General features: G+C 31.5%; 1 protein-coding gene and 1 long non-coding RNA gene across 3 annotated transcripts in view; one reads left to right on the top strand and one right to left on the bottom strand.

The window, feature by feature from the left end:
- LOC114343407 (zinc finger protein 235-like) overlaps nucleotides 1-4,644 on the bottom strand; it is a 31,000-nt gene extending 26,356 nt beyond the window's left edge. The window contains exons 1-2 of one of the 2 annotated variants that reach the window (XM_050643753.1): nucleotides 4,408-4,643; nucleotides 4,196-4,315 (exon numbers count right to left, since the gene is read on the bottom strand). In XM_050643753.1, the coding sequence (XP_050499710.1) occupies nucleotides 4,196-4,315; nucleotides 4,408-4,531 (244 nt within the window). In that variant the 5' untranslated portion in view covers nucleotides 4,532-4,643. Of the gene's footprint in view, nucleotides 1-4,195; nucleotides 4,316-4,407 lie in introns of both variants that reach the window. The other variant, XM_050643754.1, reaches the window with a different exon arrangement.
- A 139-nt stretch (nucleotides 4,645-4,783) lies between these two features.
- LOC114343409 (uncharacterized) lies at nucleotides 4,784-6,005 on the top strand. Its single transcript, XR_003654539.2, has 2 exons — nucleotides 4,784-5,080; nucleotides 5,202-6,005. It is a non-coding gene; the product is annotated as an uncharacterized LOC114343409 (long non-coding RNA).
- Nucleotides 6,006-13,962: the final 7,957 nt, after the last annotated feature.

A 13,962-nucleotide genomic window follows, 5' to 3' on the forward strand; every position in this document is an offset into this window, starting at 1 on the left:
GATATATATCGTGATATATATCAGTAGATATATATCCTCGCGCCCTGACATCATTGGCAGCTATCTCAGTAATCTACGATTAACCTACAAGAACTGCAAACCATGCTTTTAGAACTACATGCCAAATCTTCTAAAATAAGATTGAAAACGAATTTAAACAAAACAAAAGTCCGAAGAAACTGTCACAATAATAAACGACAAATTTGAAGAATATTTAGGACAAAAAATAATACTAAATAGGGAAATTCAAACGGAAGAAATAAAAAGAAGAAAGTTAGTATGGGAAGCATTAGGCAAACTGAACTATATACTCAGAAATCAACACATTCAACTAAATCTTAGATGTAAAGTTTTTGATACGTTCATTATTCCGATATTAACATATGGGGCACAAACATGGACAGTCACAAAAAAGAATATGAATATACCTACTCAGTCACTAAACACGCAATGGAAAGAGCAATGCTAGGCATATCCCTTAAGAACAGGAAAACAAAATCATGGATAAGACAGAAAATCAAAGTGAAAGATGTACAAAAATAATTAAAATTGAAATGGGAATATGCTAGACATGTAGCTAGGAGCGATCTAAACAAATGGCACAGAACAATTCTAACCTGGAGACCATACCAACACAAAAGAACCAGAGGCACACCTACTAGGAGATGGACAGATGATCTGAAACACAAGGATCTACAGTTCGAGCGAGTCTCGTAAATTGCACGACTTCGAGCCATGCTTCACACAACCGTATTTGCGTACTTGTGTGTCGAGTTGCGTGGTCGTGTGGAGTTTAATTTACCAAATTTAAATATAATCGTTTCTACTGATTCATAATATGTATACTATAATATATTATATTAAAGTTTTTAAATATTGTTAAAGTTTTTAACATTCTATTTTAATATGTTTTGAGTTGTGTGGTCATGCTCTGGTCGAGTGGAGTTATAATTTACCAAATTTAAATATACCTAATCGTTTCTACTGATTCATAAAATGTATACTATAATATAATATATTAAAGTTTTTAAATATTATTAAAGTTTTTAACATTGTATTTTAATATACTTTGTTTTATTAATAATAATATTACCTAAGTATTGCACCTTGTTCAAAAAAAGTTCAAGATAAATACCGCGGTTTTTCCATATGAAAATGCAAAGCAAAATAATACAATTTGTAGAGTTTGTAAATGCTTGTTTTTTGATAAAATAATACAAATTGTATGTAGGTAGGTAGAGTAGCAAAGCGTTGAGTAGTTATAGCAAAAGTAGCTACGCCATCTGAGACACGATAAGGATGAAATTAGTTTTATATTTTCTTTTCTCATGGAGCATGCATGATGAAGAGTTTTTTTAAATACGTAACAAAGCATGTTGTTTTGTTATCTATGTTGCAAATATGTTTTTTTTTTAATTACAAAATATGTTGTTTTCAATACAAGTACCTAATTGTTGTTATTATTTACTGAGCATTTAGAATTTTGACTAACGCTCGATTTCATAATAAAGTTAAAGTGTGTGTTACCTTAAAAAAATGCAATTGTTACAGTACTCAAATTTTCAAACACCTCACCTGACACAGTGTCTCAAGTACGATTGCGCAAAGTCATGCAATTTACGAGACGCGCCCGGTCTGTAGATCTAAGTATCTGAAACGGACTGCCGGGAAAAATTAGCTACAAGTAGCATACAATTAAAAACAATGAAAAGGAAGCCTTGAAGACAGTGACGGATTTAGGGTACTTGCGGCCCTAGGCCAAATTACCCCGAGCGGCCCCTGATAACTTCACGATTATGTAATTAAAGCACAAAGACTTAATAATAATAGTAATAATTAAAACTTTTATTTTAATTTTACTTTTTAAATTTCGTAATACAAAGTATAACATAAATGAATAGAAATACCTCTAATGTTCTATTTGAATACGGACATAAATAGGTTGAAATGTATTCACTAATTAAATAATCTTGGTTTGCAAATTTGGCTAAAACCCCAAAACAGCTCTAACAATTTCTATATATTTATAGAAATTTCGAAAAAGGAAATTTATAGAAAGAATTCTATATTTATAGAAGAGATGTTGGTTTTTCGAAGGATGCTGAAGATCTCTTGGACAGATCACGTGACCAACAACGAGGTGCTGAGAAGAATGGAGACTGAGAGAGAACTCCTAAATATTGTAAAAAACCGAAAAACGAGTTATCTAGACATAATACACAGAGGAGAAAGATACAACTTTTTACGACTCATAATGGAAGGGAAAGTGGAAAGAAGAAGAGATTCAGGAAGAAGAAAATGCTCCTGACTGAAGAACGTGAGAGACTAGACAGGTATGGACACACATTCGATACTAAGAACCTCTCAAGATAGATAGAGAGCAATTTGCTGTAGTTATAGGCAGTTATAGCCAACCTTCAGTAATGGAGAAGGCACCTTAAGAAGAAGATAGAAAATATATAATTAAAAATGTTAGCAAACAGCAGTTATTTGTAAAATTATTAATATTGCTAAAATTATTATATTATTAATTAGTATTGTAGTTAATTGTTAAAATTAAATACCATTTGTTTCATTCTGAGGGATGAGGGTACAGATGACAACAAAAGACGAAAAAAGCCGTGTTGAAAAGACATTATAAGTAAAAGAACAAGCAAAATAATATGAACTGTACTAGTAATTAATAGGCTACGGTACTGAAAAATAAAAATATTAATGCCTGGTTGCACAAACAAATCTTAAGATCCAGCTTAACCCAGCTCAGCCTATAGATAGGGCCCATTTAAGTGTCACATATGTTGCACCATAATTTTGAATTCTTATCAATGCAATCCACATGACAATCCATTGCAGCAAGCTGAAAATTGATCTAAGACTCAATGGTGCAACGCATATGTTTCTTTAATGCACGCCTTAAGCTTAAGATCTGTTGGTATAACCAGGCATAAGAATACAACAAATAAACCTCTAGATCGTTCAATTCATTATTCTCTTATACTGAAAAACGTCAATGTCATGTTCTTAAATTCTTAATTTGTATAAAGTTGGATTAGTGATTAACATTGACACTCACTCCACTCCATACTCATAATAAATATCATATGTAAAGTCTAAACACTCACTTTTCTAGCTTTTTTGGCTGCAAATTAATAAAAGTCTAAGGCTTGAAAAAGCTCAGTATTTGAAACAAAACTAGCCAAACTAGACAATCTAGAATTAGAATCTTCGTCAGAAGTCGAGTTCCTCAAGTAGTTTTTGATTCTTTTTAATACGCTGAATGGTCTTTCTCCAGATGCATTAGATGTCATCACTCATAGTAAAATGCACAAAGTCGTGTCCATATTCGGAAATAATGTTGTTAACTGTTTTTCATGAATGAGTTTCAGATACTCCAAAAGTGTCCAAAACAAAGCCTTTAAACTGTACACACTCTTCTCCAAAGTCATCATCTATGTCGATTCGATACTTTTTAGTCAAAATAGAAACTTTTACCCTGATTTCTTCATTGGAATTGACGATAAGTTGTTTAAAAATCCAAATTTTTCATTAAGACTGAAATAAACTTTGGACTTTTCATTCAATTCCGAATAAAGCGCGTCAATTACAACATTGAATGTATTAATCTTTAAGTCTTCTTTGCCATTAATTAAAGTGGGGTTCAGTGGACTCATCTTCTTTGTCTTAGCCAAGGAGAGCTTTTTTCGGGCGTCTTTTTATTTTAAGAATATAGGTTTCATTTTTAGACAACTCTTTTCCTCTTTTTTCATAGAAATCAAAGTTGTCTCTCAGACTCAATGAGTACTCCTTTAGAGATTTGTATGTTGCAAGTCACATTCAAGTCTGTAGCAGTTTTTGCAATGTTTTGCTACTCTTGTCAAAACATTGTAAAATATATCGTACCATGTACAAGTGTTTAGTAGAATAGCCATTCTCTTATTTGAAAAATTATTTACCGATTTCAATTCAATTAGTAAAAATTTTTTTACCAAAAAAGATTTTTTTTACAAAACGCTGCGGCCCCCTTTTGCTTGCGGCCCTAGGCCGCGGCCTAGTGGTAAATCCGGCACTGCTTGAAGAGGCCTATGTTCAGATGTGGATGTGAATGGCTAGATGAAGAAGAAGAAAGAAGAAGGTTGAATCATGCATGTCTGCATAACATGTCCTAAATATAACTATAATAATAATTTAACTTCACCTGGGTGATCTCCCTTGGGTTCATTTTTAAAATGTGTAAGATCTATTGATGTAGACAGATTATGTAATGCTCTTTGGTCATATTCTGCAACCTCTCCCTTTTCAACTTTAACTTCTATAGCTAATAAACAAATTTAATGTTAATATTATTATAATATATAACTAATAATAATAATTTAGCATTATATTTATTTTTATTACTTCTAGTCTCACCTGGATGATCTTCCTTTGGTTCATTTTTAAAGTTTTTGAGACCTACTGATGGCGATAGATGACCTTCTATACATGTTTGGTCATATTCAGTAAACTCTTTCTTGATTTCACTTTTATCTTCCATAGCTAATAAACCAATTTCCAATAATTAAAAAAATAAAAATTTCAACAATAAACAATGGCGGGGCTGGGACGGTTGACAGCGTTGACAGTTTTGACATGGAGGGGCTATGACATATGACATGTGGACAGAGGAAGAGCTAAAGTTCTTATGGAAATCCATTGTTGCCACATCTTCAAATATGAGAAGAGACGTCTATCAATTACTGTCAATTGTCATTGTCTGATGCTCTCTTTCCTTGTCTAAGGTCTGATGAGCTTTGTTATGTTTGGTTATGTTGTTGACAACTTTTGATAGGATAAGGATATTTTAAACACATTTTAAAAGAAAAAGAACCTTAGTAGTTAGTAGAAAGGAAAGCAATTTTAGATTCCAACCGTATTATTACTTGTGAAATATTATCATCTAGTGGGAAAACCGCAGTGATTGTGCCTTCAAACGGGCAATTTGAAAGGACAACCCCACCAAAAACCATTATAATTTTAAATTGAAATGATTGATATTAAAAATGTTTGTACCGATGTAATTGTACATGTAAAGCTGGAAATTCAGGTAAATGCAAACATATAATTGGCACATTACTATATATTTTTCGATAAGTGATTACATAATGGTTTGATAAAAGAACCATTTCCCTGCAACTTTGTTTATAATTCTTTTTTATTGCTTACAGGCATACCATGGAAAATTTGAAAAAATTAAGCACCACAGACATCAAACAACAGTGGGGATAATTTCAAAAACAATAATACAACATAGTTAAAAATAAAGTCCTACCAGTCTGCTGATAAATGGGCTACTGATATTGTACTAAATTATGATTAAGCTCTATTTTACTCAAATAATGTTGAAGTAAGCTGCAGTAACTCTGTTGAAATATCTTTAGCTATGCTAAACCAAACTGGAGAAGCATGAAAAAAGCTGACGTGACTGCAAGTAACTGGGACAATTTATTGCCATTTATTTACTTATGATAAAAATAAAAGCCTAAGTTGGCCACTTAAAGTCAACCAATTGTATAATTCCAATTTTAAAGAAAATCCTGTACCCTTCCGTGGGAAAAAATTATGAATCAGTTGCTTTAAATATGTATGAAAAAATAACTCTAAGTATGACTGGCAGTGTCAATGGAATTGTTTCCGGAAAATGTCTAGAAATAAACTGTCCTCTGGCAGGTAAAACAAAATCTGTGCAATCAATTTTACGTGACCTTAAATATTTATGCATAATTGAGGGAAAACAATATTATGTTAAAGAAAAATCATATGTATTTATGGACAAGTGCAATTGCTACTTACAGGACTACAAATATGTTATTTTGTAGTTTTTTGTCCATTTGATAAGTCCACACTTCTTATTAAAGTACCATTTGATGTAGAATTTATACAAGAAATGTTAAAAATTTTGGTAGAGGTATATTTTTACAATGTATTATCAGTTTTATTCCAATTATATAAGTAAAAAACTTGTTTTAAAAGATTGTTTTATTTCTTATAGGTACTTTTACTTGAAAAGAATATTCACACTTGACTACACTCATATCATCTGTGAATTCAGATAATATATACAGTAGAACCCTGATTATCCGTGCTATGGTTTTCTAATACTGAAGTTGCATTTTTGAGGTTTTATCAAAATAGCGTCACCTTAATTCACTCGACGGAAACTCTATAAGCCAAGAAGAAGACTCGTAATGAAAGATTCATTTTTTCTATTATCTTTTTATGGTAGGTACATATGTATGTATATACGTATATATGTATTATATTATTATATAAGAAATAAATTTCAATTATCCATGCCACATCTGACCCCGAGGAGCACGGACAATCAGGGTTCTACTGTACACATAAATTAATTTTTATCATTACTAAGTATTGTTATAAAAAGATTAACAATACCTCAAATAATATTTATATAAGTTCATATAAGGAAACTATTTAATAGGAATAAAGTAACTTGTACTTTGATTTTTAAAGATTTTAGCCATTGTATAGTTCTTTCAATGTTTACACTTGCTGAAGCAAGTCTTATTATTTCAATTTTCTTCTCAATGCATTCATTTTTTATAAAAAAGTCTATCTACCATTATAGCATCCTCATTTGGTGTCAATATGATTTTTGTTGTTCATTTGAACAAACACCTGTCCAGCAGAAACATCTGATGGGATAAAACTTCTTTAACAGCTATTAAAACACCACCTCCACTGTCGAAATTAATGGATTCTTGTGTCAGGTCTTGTGTGTAGATATCGTAATTAAATAAACCAATTTTAGCATCGCTAGATGCTGTAGATATCGTAATTAAATAAACCAATTTCAGCATCGCTTGTATCAGGTGTTAACCATGTTTCAGTAAATATGATCACATCAAAGTAGCTGTTAGAAACATTTAGAGTCAGAGTTGTTAATTTAGTCCGAAGTCCTCTACCATTTTCAATAAAAATGGAGAGCTTGCCCAAGTCATTGTGGCTTAGAGGTTTTTTGAATTACCTTTGGGATATTATAATACCGTATCGACAGGTTCTGTCCCCTGCTTCCTGAGGAGACAAAAGCTCAAATTTGATATACAGATTCAAGTACCTTCCCTTTATTAGGGGTCTGATCAATGCTGATAAAGATGGTTTTAGCATGGTCAATGTGTTTCTGTTTAAGAACTGCATGTCTGCTGTCTGAACATTTTCAGTTGAAGATAAGAACACTTTAAATGGATGGTGCCCATTTTTATTTTTCTTTCCAAAGCGAGCTATTCTAATATTGTCAGAGACTTCATCCTAAATTTCGTCTTCGTCTTAGACTTCATCTAAATTTTTTTATATAAAAAACCTAGTTACTCTTAATACCTGAAATATAACTCAAAAAGCAATATAGGTAACTCATTTATTTAAAATAAATGTAATTGAAGACGATAATTGCAAACATTGCAGGAAACAGGGTGATCTTGATCATATCTTTTTTGAATGTAGGCACTAAGTTTTAACAGCATTTAAACTGCCTCTATAAAAATTTAATCAAACTTAATATACATGCACCATTCAATATCCAGTCTGCTGGCTACGGGCTCACAACAAAAATATAAATTATAGATTTCTTGTCAGACACATGCACATTTCCATAAGATTTGTATGCGAGCATGAAATTTTTTATCATTTCAGTTTAGATTTGAATCCTTTTTTTATCCTAAATGTACATCTTATCCGATATCCATTTTACTGTCCTTTATTGTACCAGTATTGTATGGGATTATTATTATTGTATTGTATTAAGGATAGGATTGTATATTTGTTATTACAACTGACTGAATGACTAATGTCTATGCCATTAAGGGCGTAGGCGCAAAATTTCGTCTCTAATGCTTTTTAAATGCATTCATTTTTTTTAATTCTGAGAAAAGTAATAAGTATTTTTGAAAAATTTAAGGGCAGAATGAAAGATTACATTATCACCGAGGGCCGAAAGTCCCTGAAAACTTCCATAATGTTTATTTTAATAAGTTACAGTTGTGAAAAAAAAACAGAAAATGCGATTTTTAATTTTAAATACTTAATGTATCTCATTAAAAAAATTTATTTATTCTAAGGGACTTTCAGCCCTCGGTAATAATGTAATCTTTCATTCTGTGTTTAAAATTTTCAACAATATTTATTAGTTTTCTCAGTATTCGCAAAAAATTAATGCATTTAAAAAGCATTGGAGCCGAAATTTTGCGCCTAAACCCTTAATAAAAAAACTCAAAAAGCAACTAAAATAAAATACACTGGCAAGCACAAACCATACATACTTATAGACGTTTCACGACCATGTTAATCTTTCGGATCGAATTAACGCCATCTCTTGATTGGAATGGGAACTAAATTGACAAATTTTAGTTACGTGAGAATTTCAAATTATAAATTTTGCGGGATTTTTGATGAAATTTCGCAGGAAATTAAAACAACAGAAAGACAATTCAATGTTTTATTCCATATTTTACTGAAAACTTCAAATATTCCAATGTGTTTTCAAAATGCTAAACACTACTGCTATGTGTCACGTGAAAGCACTGATGTGTATCGAGTTGAATGAAAATTTTTGAAAGAATCTTGTACATAGGATGATTGTTTAGATAAATATTACCTTATAATCTTTTACAAACTTCCAAAAATATGTAGGTCCGTAATGTTGATGACACACTTGTCTATTGGAATAAACTGTTTCAGGATCTATTATATTGTTTTTTTTTAATGTGGAGAAACACAATACGGGATGATCAATGTAAACTAAAAATTCTACTCATAAAAATGGAGAGGAGGTTAATACACTTATTAAAATTGTGATTAAATCTAATTAAAAACGTAGCACCACTATAATAAAATAATTAAGCCACAAACTGTAAAATAAAAAATAAATAACAAATTAATTTAATTGTCAACTGTCAGTTGTTAAATATGACAAGAGAATTGACTGACAGCGACATCTCTGGATTGGAATGGTAACTAATTTGCTGTCTTGACCTTGATAATTTACGTGAAACGTCTATGAGTATGTATGGTTTGTGCTGGCAAGGGTAACAAAACAGAAAACAAGGCAAGCAAAAAATAAAAAATAAATCACTTTTCATAAATGACACTAATGACAGATGACAGTTTTCTCAAGATCAACTGGCAACGTTGGATTTCCATAAGAACTTTAGCTCTACCTTGTGGACAGTGCCATACCATAGACATAATAACCATAGACTAGGCTAGGTATATTCCGCTCTCCAGTTATAGGCATTCCAAGGAACTGTCAGAATGGCCGGAGGAGGGCAAATATGTTTACATCGACATTCACAGCCACCTTTACTTTATAGGGCTTTTCATCGATTGTCATTTGATTCGAGCTTCTGTCAAATGTCGTATAATCCGTGTATAATATTAATATACACCAGATGGGCGCGTTCACCAGATGCAAATGCTGGCAATCAGTTTGCGCTTTATGCTTCTGAACGACTTGCTAACGTCAAACATGTTTGGAAAGCGATCGCCATTTTTGCAAGCATAAAATAATTAAGTTGAACTTTGCAAACGTGTTGAATACAAAGATCTTATACACATAGATTTGGCCAACTCGGAAAAATAGAGTAACGCGGAGCAGTTCGGGTCGGTGGTCTATCTATCTCTCTCTACCGGCGCTAATCTTTCTCTCTCTAGCATATGATGGCTGCTGCCTCTGTGCCACTGTCGTTCCATTACTCCCACCTCTTGGTAGATACGCTCACACTCGCACGACAGACAAAGATAGCTAGATCACCGTACTTGATATCGACGTTATGTCCACTTTACATCAACAATAAATTGAACAAGAAATTGACAAAGTTATTCAAGGCCAAATTTGACGTGTACAAAATGTATGGTTTGGTTTGTAAAAGAAAATGAAGGAATTTGATGAAATAGAACAATTGGATATGTTTTATTTTGTCAAATTTCTTTATCTTCTTTTTATTCACGGCAAAATTGGATGTAGAATTGTGTTTTGTATAAGTCAAATTTGACCTTGAATAACTTGTTGTCAATTTCTTATTCAATTATTGTTGATGTAAATTGGACACCCCGATGCATTGAGTAGCATATCCCTAGCCAGATCTATTCTTGACATATCTCTGGTTGAATATGCGTGCTCCGTGCGTCTCCCCTCTACTTACAGTCACGTGACACGCTGTCAGATTTTGTCAGGAGTCAGGACCACGGTTCTTAGACATTACTACGGTTGCCTAAATCGACTAACCAATGAACATTAAGGGTGAGATTACGTCACGAGAGTTTACTGTCACTTGAATCGTAATATGATTTTTTTCGAATCCTGAGAAAACCAAGTATTTTAGAAAAATTTAAACGCAGGATGCAAGATTACATTATTACCGAGGGCGGAAAGCCCCTTAGAATAAACAAGCAGATTCTATTGAATGAAATATTTGAAATTATCACACTTCTCTTTTATTTTCAGCCCTGTAACTTATTAAAATAAACATTATAGAAGTTTTCAGGGACTTTCAGCGCTCGGTAATAATGTAGTCATTCATTCTGAGTTTAAATTTTTTCAAAAATATTTATTAGTTTTCTCAGGATTCGAAAAAAATGAATACAATTAAAACACATTGAGAATTTTGACATGCGTCAAAGTTTTGCATTAACTTGTAAAATTCTGAACTGTTGAATTCCAGCTTCCCTAATAATTTTTTACATCAAAAGACATTAGAAACTATTTGAAGAGGATTGAAATCTGTATTGGAAATAACTGTTAAAATTGGTCTACGTAATTAAACATATTCCAAAATTTTGTAAAAATGTAATACATTTTAGTTTTCAGCCCAAACTTAGGCAACACACAATGCAATAATGTTCACATTTTTGAACTGTCAATATTTTTATTTTATCATCTATTGTTTAACCCTTAAGTACTAACATCTTAAATCAATGGCGTAAACACTAACTAACCGCCTGACAGACGGGTTTAATATTTTAGTGCTAATTTCTGTTTTTGTTAAACATTTTAATGCAAAAAATTATCTCGATGACTTACTGAAGGTATTGATTATCTAAAAAACACAGTAATTAATCTCGTTTTTCTGTATTTATTAAAATAAAAGACATTATAACAAGAATGGAAGGATTGTTTGTGTAATTTTTTATTCCTGACAAAAAGTGTGATAAAAATTAAACAAATTAAAGAATCTTAATAAAAATTTATAATCGAGTTAAACAAATAGCAAGAAAAATGAAAATTATAAGGTTTTTAAAAAATGTTATAACAAAAAAAAACTGACAGGTACTACACTTAGTACAGTGTAGCAATGGTAGTCAGTGACAACATTTTCATCACAAATTGATTCCACTTCGCTTATGTCGTCTTCTACCCCATAAAACCCTTTCAAAAGAGTTTCCTCAGGGTATTTATTTCCTTATTTGATGTTTTTTGACGAACTGGGGCACATTATGTGTAATGACGAACTGGGCACAAATACTAACACCCCGTCTATTAGACGGAAATCACACTTTGAGCCTAAATATCTTTCGAATAAAAACCTGCAGCAACTTACCGAATTCAGTACTACTAAAGCACAACCCAACTTGAAAAGTCATAAACGGGTGACCTTCAAAATTTTCTAAGAATAGAAATATCCCACTTTCGATAAGCGATGCCGTCTGAGAGACGGGGTGTTAGTACTTAAGGGTTAAAAACAATACAGTTGATAAGATACCCTCAGTTGCGGAGAAAGGATTAATAATAAAGATTTTTTTATTCAGTCAATGGTGTGAGCACTGTCAGTTAAATAGTAACGTGTGGCCTTACTTTTACACGCATACCTATTGTGGCAAATGTATCATATTTTTCAAAATTTTGGAACGCATTTGAATCGTAGAACAATTTTAACTTTTGATTTTAATACAGATTTTAATTCTCTACAAGTATTCTCTCATGACTTTTGATGTAGAATAATTAGGGAAGCAGGAATTCAACAATTCAGAACTTTACATTGAGTTTCCTATGGCCCTTTTTACGATTCGCCACCCGGTATAAGATAAAATGTGTACCATTTGTCTTATTATTTCATAATAACACAAATAATACACATATATACACAATAACACACATTCAATGATCGAAAATAATTTAAAAATATGGGAATGTAAACTCTTGTGACTTAAAGTCAAAAATATAAAAGTCTCCCCCACCACCGTCGGACAAGACAACCGTAATAAAGTCTAATAACCAGGGTTGCCAATTTAGTAGATTTTCTACTAGATCCAGTAGAATTTCTTGTGATTTAGTGGGAAAATTTTAAATCTAGTAGATTTTAGAATCTGGTAGAAAATATAGTAGATTTTAGTAGGTTTTGGTTGTCGCTGTGTCTAGGTACACGCTAACGTGTACGCAAATAAAAAAGTTAGGTACACGCGAATTAAAATTCATCAAGCCAGTGACGTCATTATTTAGCGTGCCCAATGACTTTATATTTTGGTACACGCTATTTTGATATGTTTAGTGTTTGTTGTTTGTTTGATAGAAAATATGTTTATTAAGGGAAGTGGAAGGGAAGCAAAACTATTCAGATGTTTTAAACTTAATTGTAATAAAACAATATGTATACTCATATATGTATATAAAAGTATATATTCAGGTTAGCAAAATAAATATTAGTTAACATGATATATAAAAAATACTGCTAAAATAATTTTTATACGTAAGTTAATTATACCAGTTTATATTGTTGTTTATTTTTCCTGTGGTGTTTATTTTTATTTATAGAGTTGAACTTGTTACGATTTTAATAGAAAATTGGTTATAACTTTGTAAATACCCTGTATAACATAATAAAACTTTATATTTTGGTGATATGGATATGAAAGTTAAGAAGATTTCGAACATAAAATAAAATATAGGGTGTTCCATTTAAAAAACATAAGTTTGGTCTGTCACTATATTATCGAACGCCCTGTAACATTCTAACTAATTTTAGTAATTTTGTAATATGAAGCTTAAAGTTTGCTAAAATTTTTGTTACTAACTTTTATTGCTATCTATTACTCTAGCCTAGCGGATCTACTGAGTTTTATCACACTAACCAATCGCCCCGTATATTTTATCTTATTGCTTCTGCTACCGTTAATCACGCATTTTTGTCTTTTATCTTTTTCATACTGTTTTAGAATGTTGTTAAACTCATTAAAAGGACTAAATAATTGTCCACACTCCATAGTTAATTAAAAAAACACTAAACAAGTAAAAAATAAGGAAACTCTTTATCTTTATAAATCAATATTAAAGTGTAAACATAAACGCGATTAGACAAATTCTAACCACACTCTGAGACTCGCGATACTTACAGATACTTCTTAATACCACAGCATACACGCGGCTCAAATTAGCGTGTACCAAAAAGCCCAGTCATAGTACACGCTAAATAATGACGTCACTGACTTAATGACGTTTAAGCGTGTACCTAACTTTTTTATTTGCGTACACGTTAGCGTGTACCTAGACACAGAATCTTTTATTTTGACAAATGACAATGACATTAAATATTTTTATTTTTGTAAAAAATTATAAAAATAGCCTCTAAAATGTGCTAAAATTCTATTTTTGTTACCTGTAATGTATATAAAAAGATCATGAAAAAGAGTAAAACGTTGAATTTAATTAGTATTTTGTCATTTAAAGAGCAATATAACCCATAATACTCATCCTACAATATTATGGAAGTGCATTTAGAAAAAATACTCTATTTTAGGAGTTGTCAAATACTTTTGCATATTATGGATTATGGGCACATAAAATGGGGAATTTATGGACAATGTATTGTTAGGGAATATCCAGTTCTCAACTACCTATTAATGACACCATAGCAGAATCTTCGACAGCAGTTGAAGTGCTTTTTAATCAATCATAAATTGCTTCAATTGTTATTGAAAGAA

Source organism: Diabrotica virgifera, chromosome 2, assembly GCF_917563875.1.
Source record: "Diabrotica virgifera virgifera chromosome 2, PGI_DIABVI_V3a".
Classification (NCBI taxonomy): domain Eukaryota; kingdom Metazoa; phylum Arthropoda; class Insecta; order Coleoptera; family Chrysomelidae; genus Diabrotica; species Diabrotica virgifera.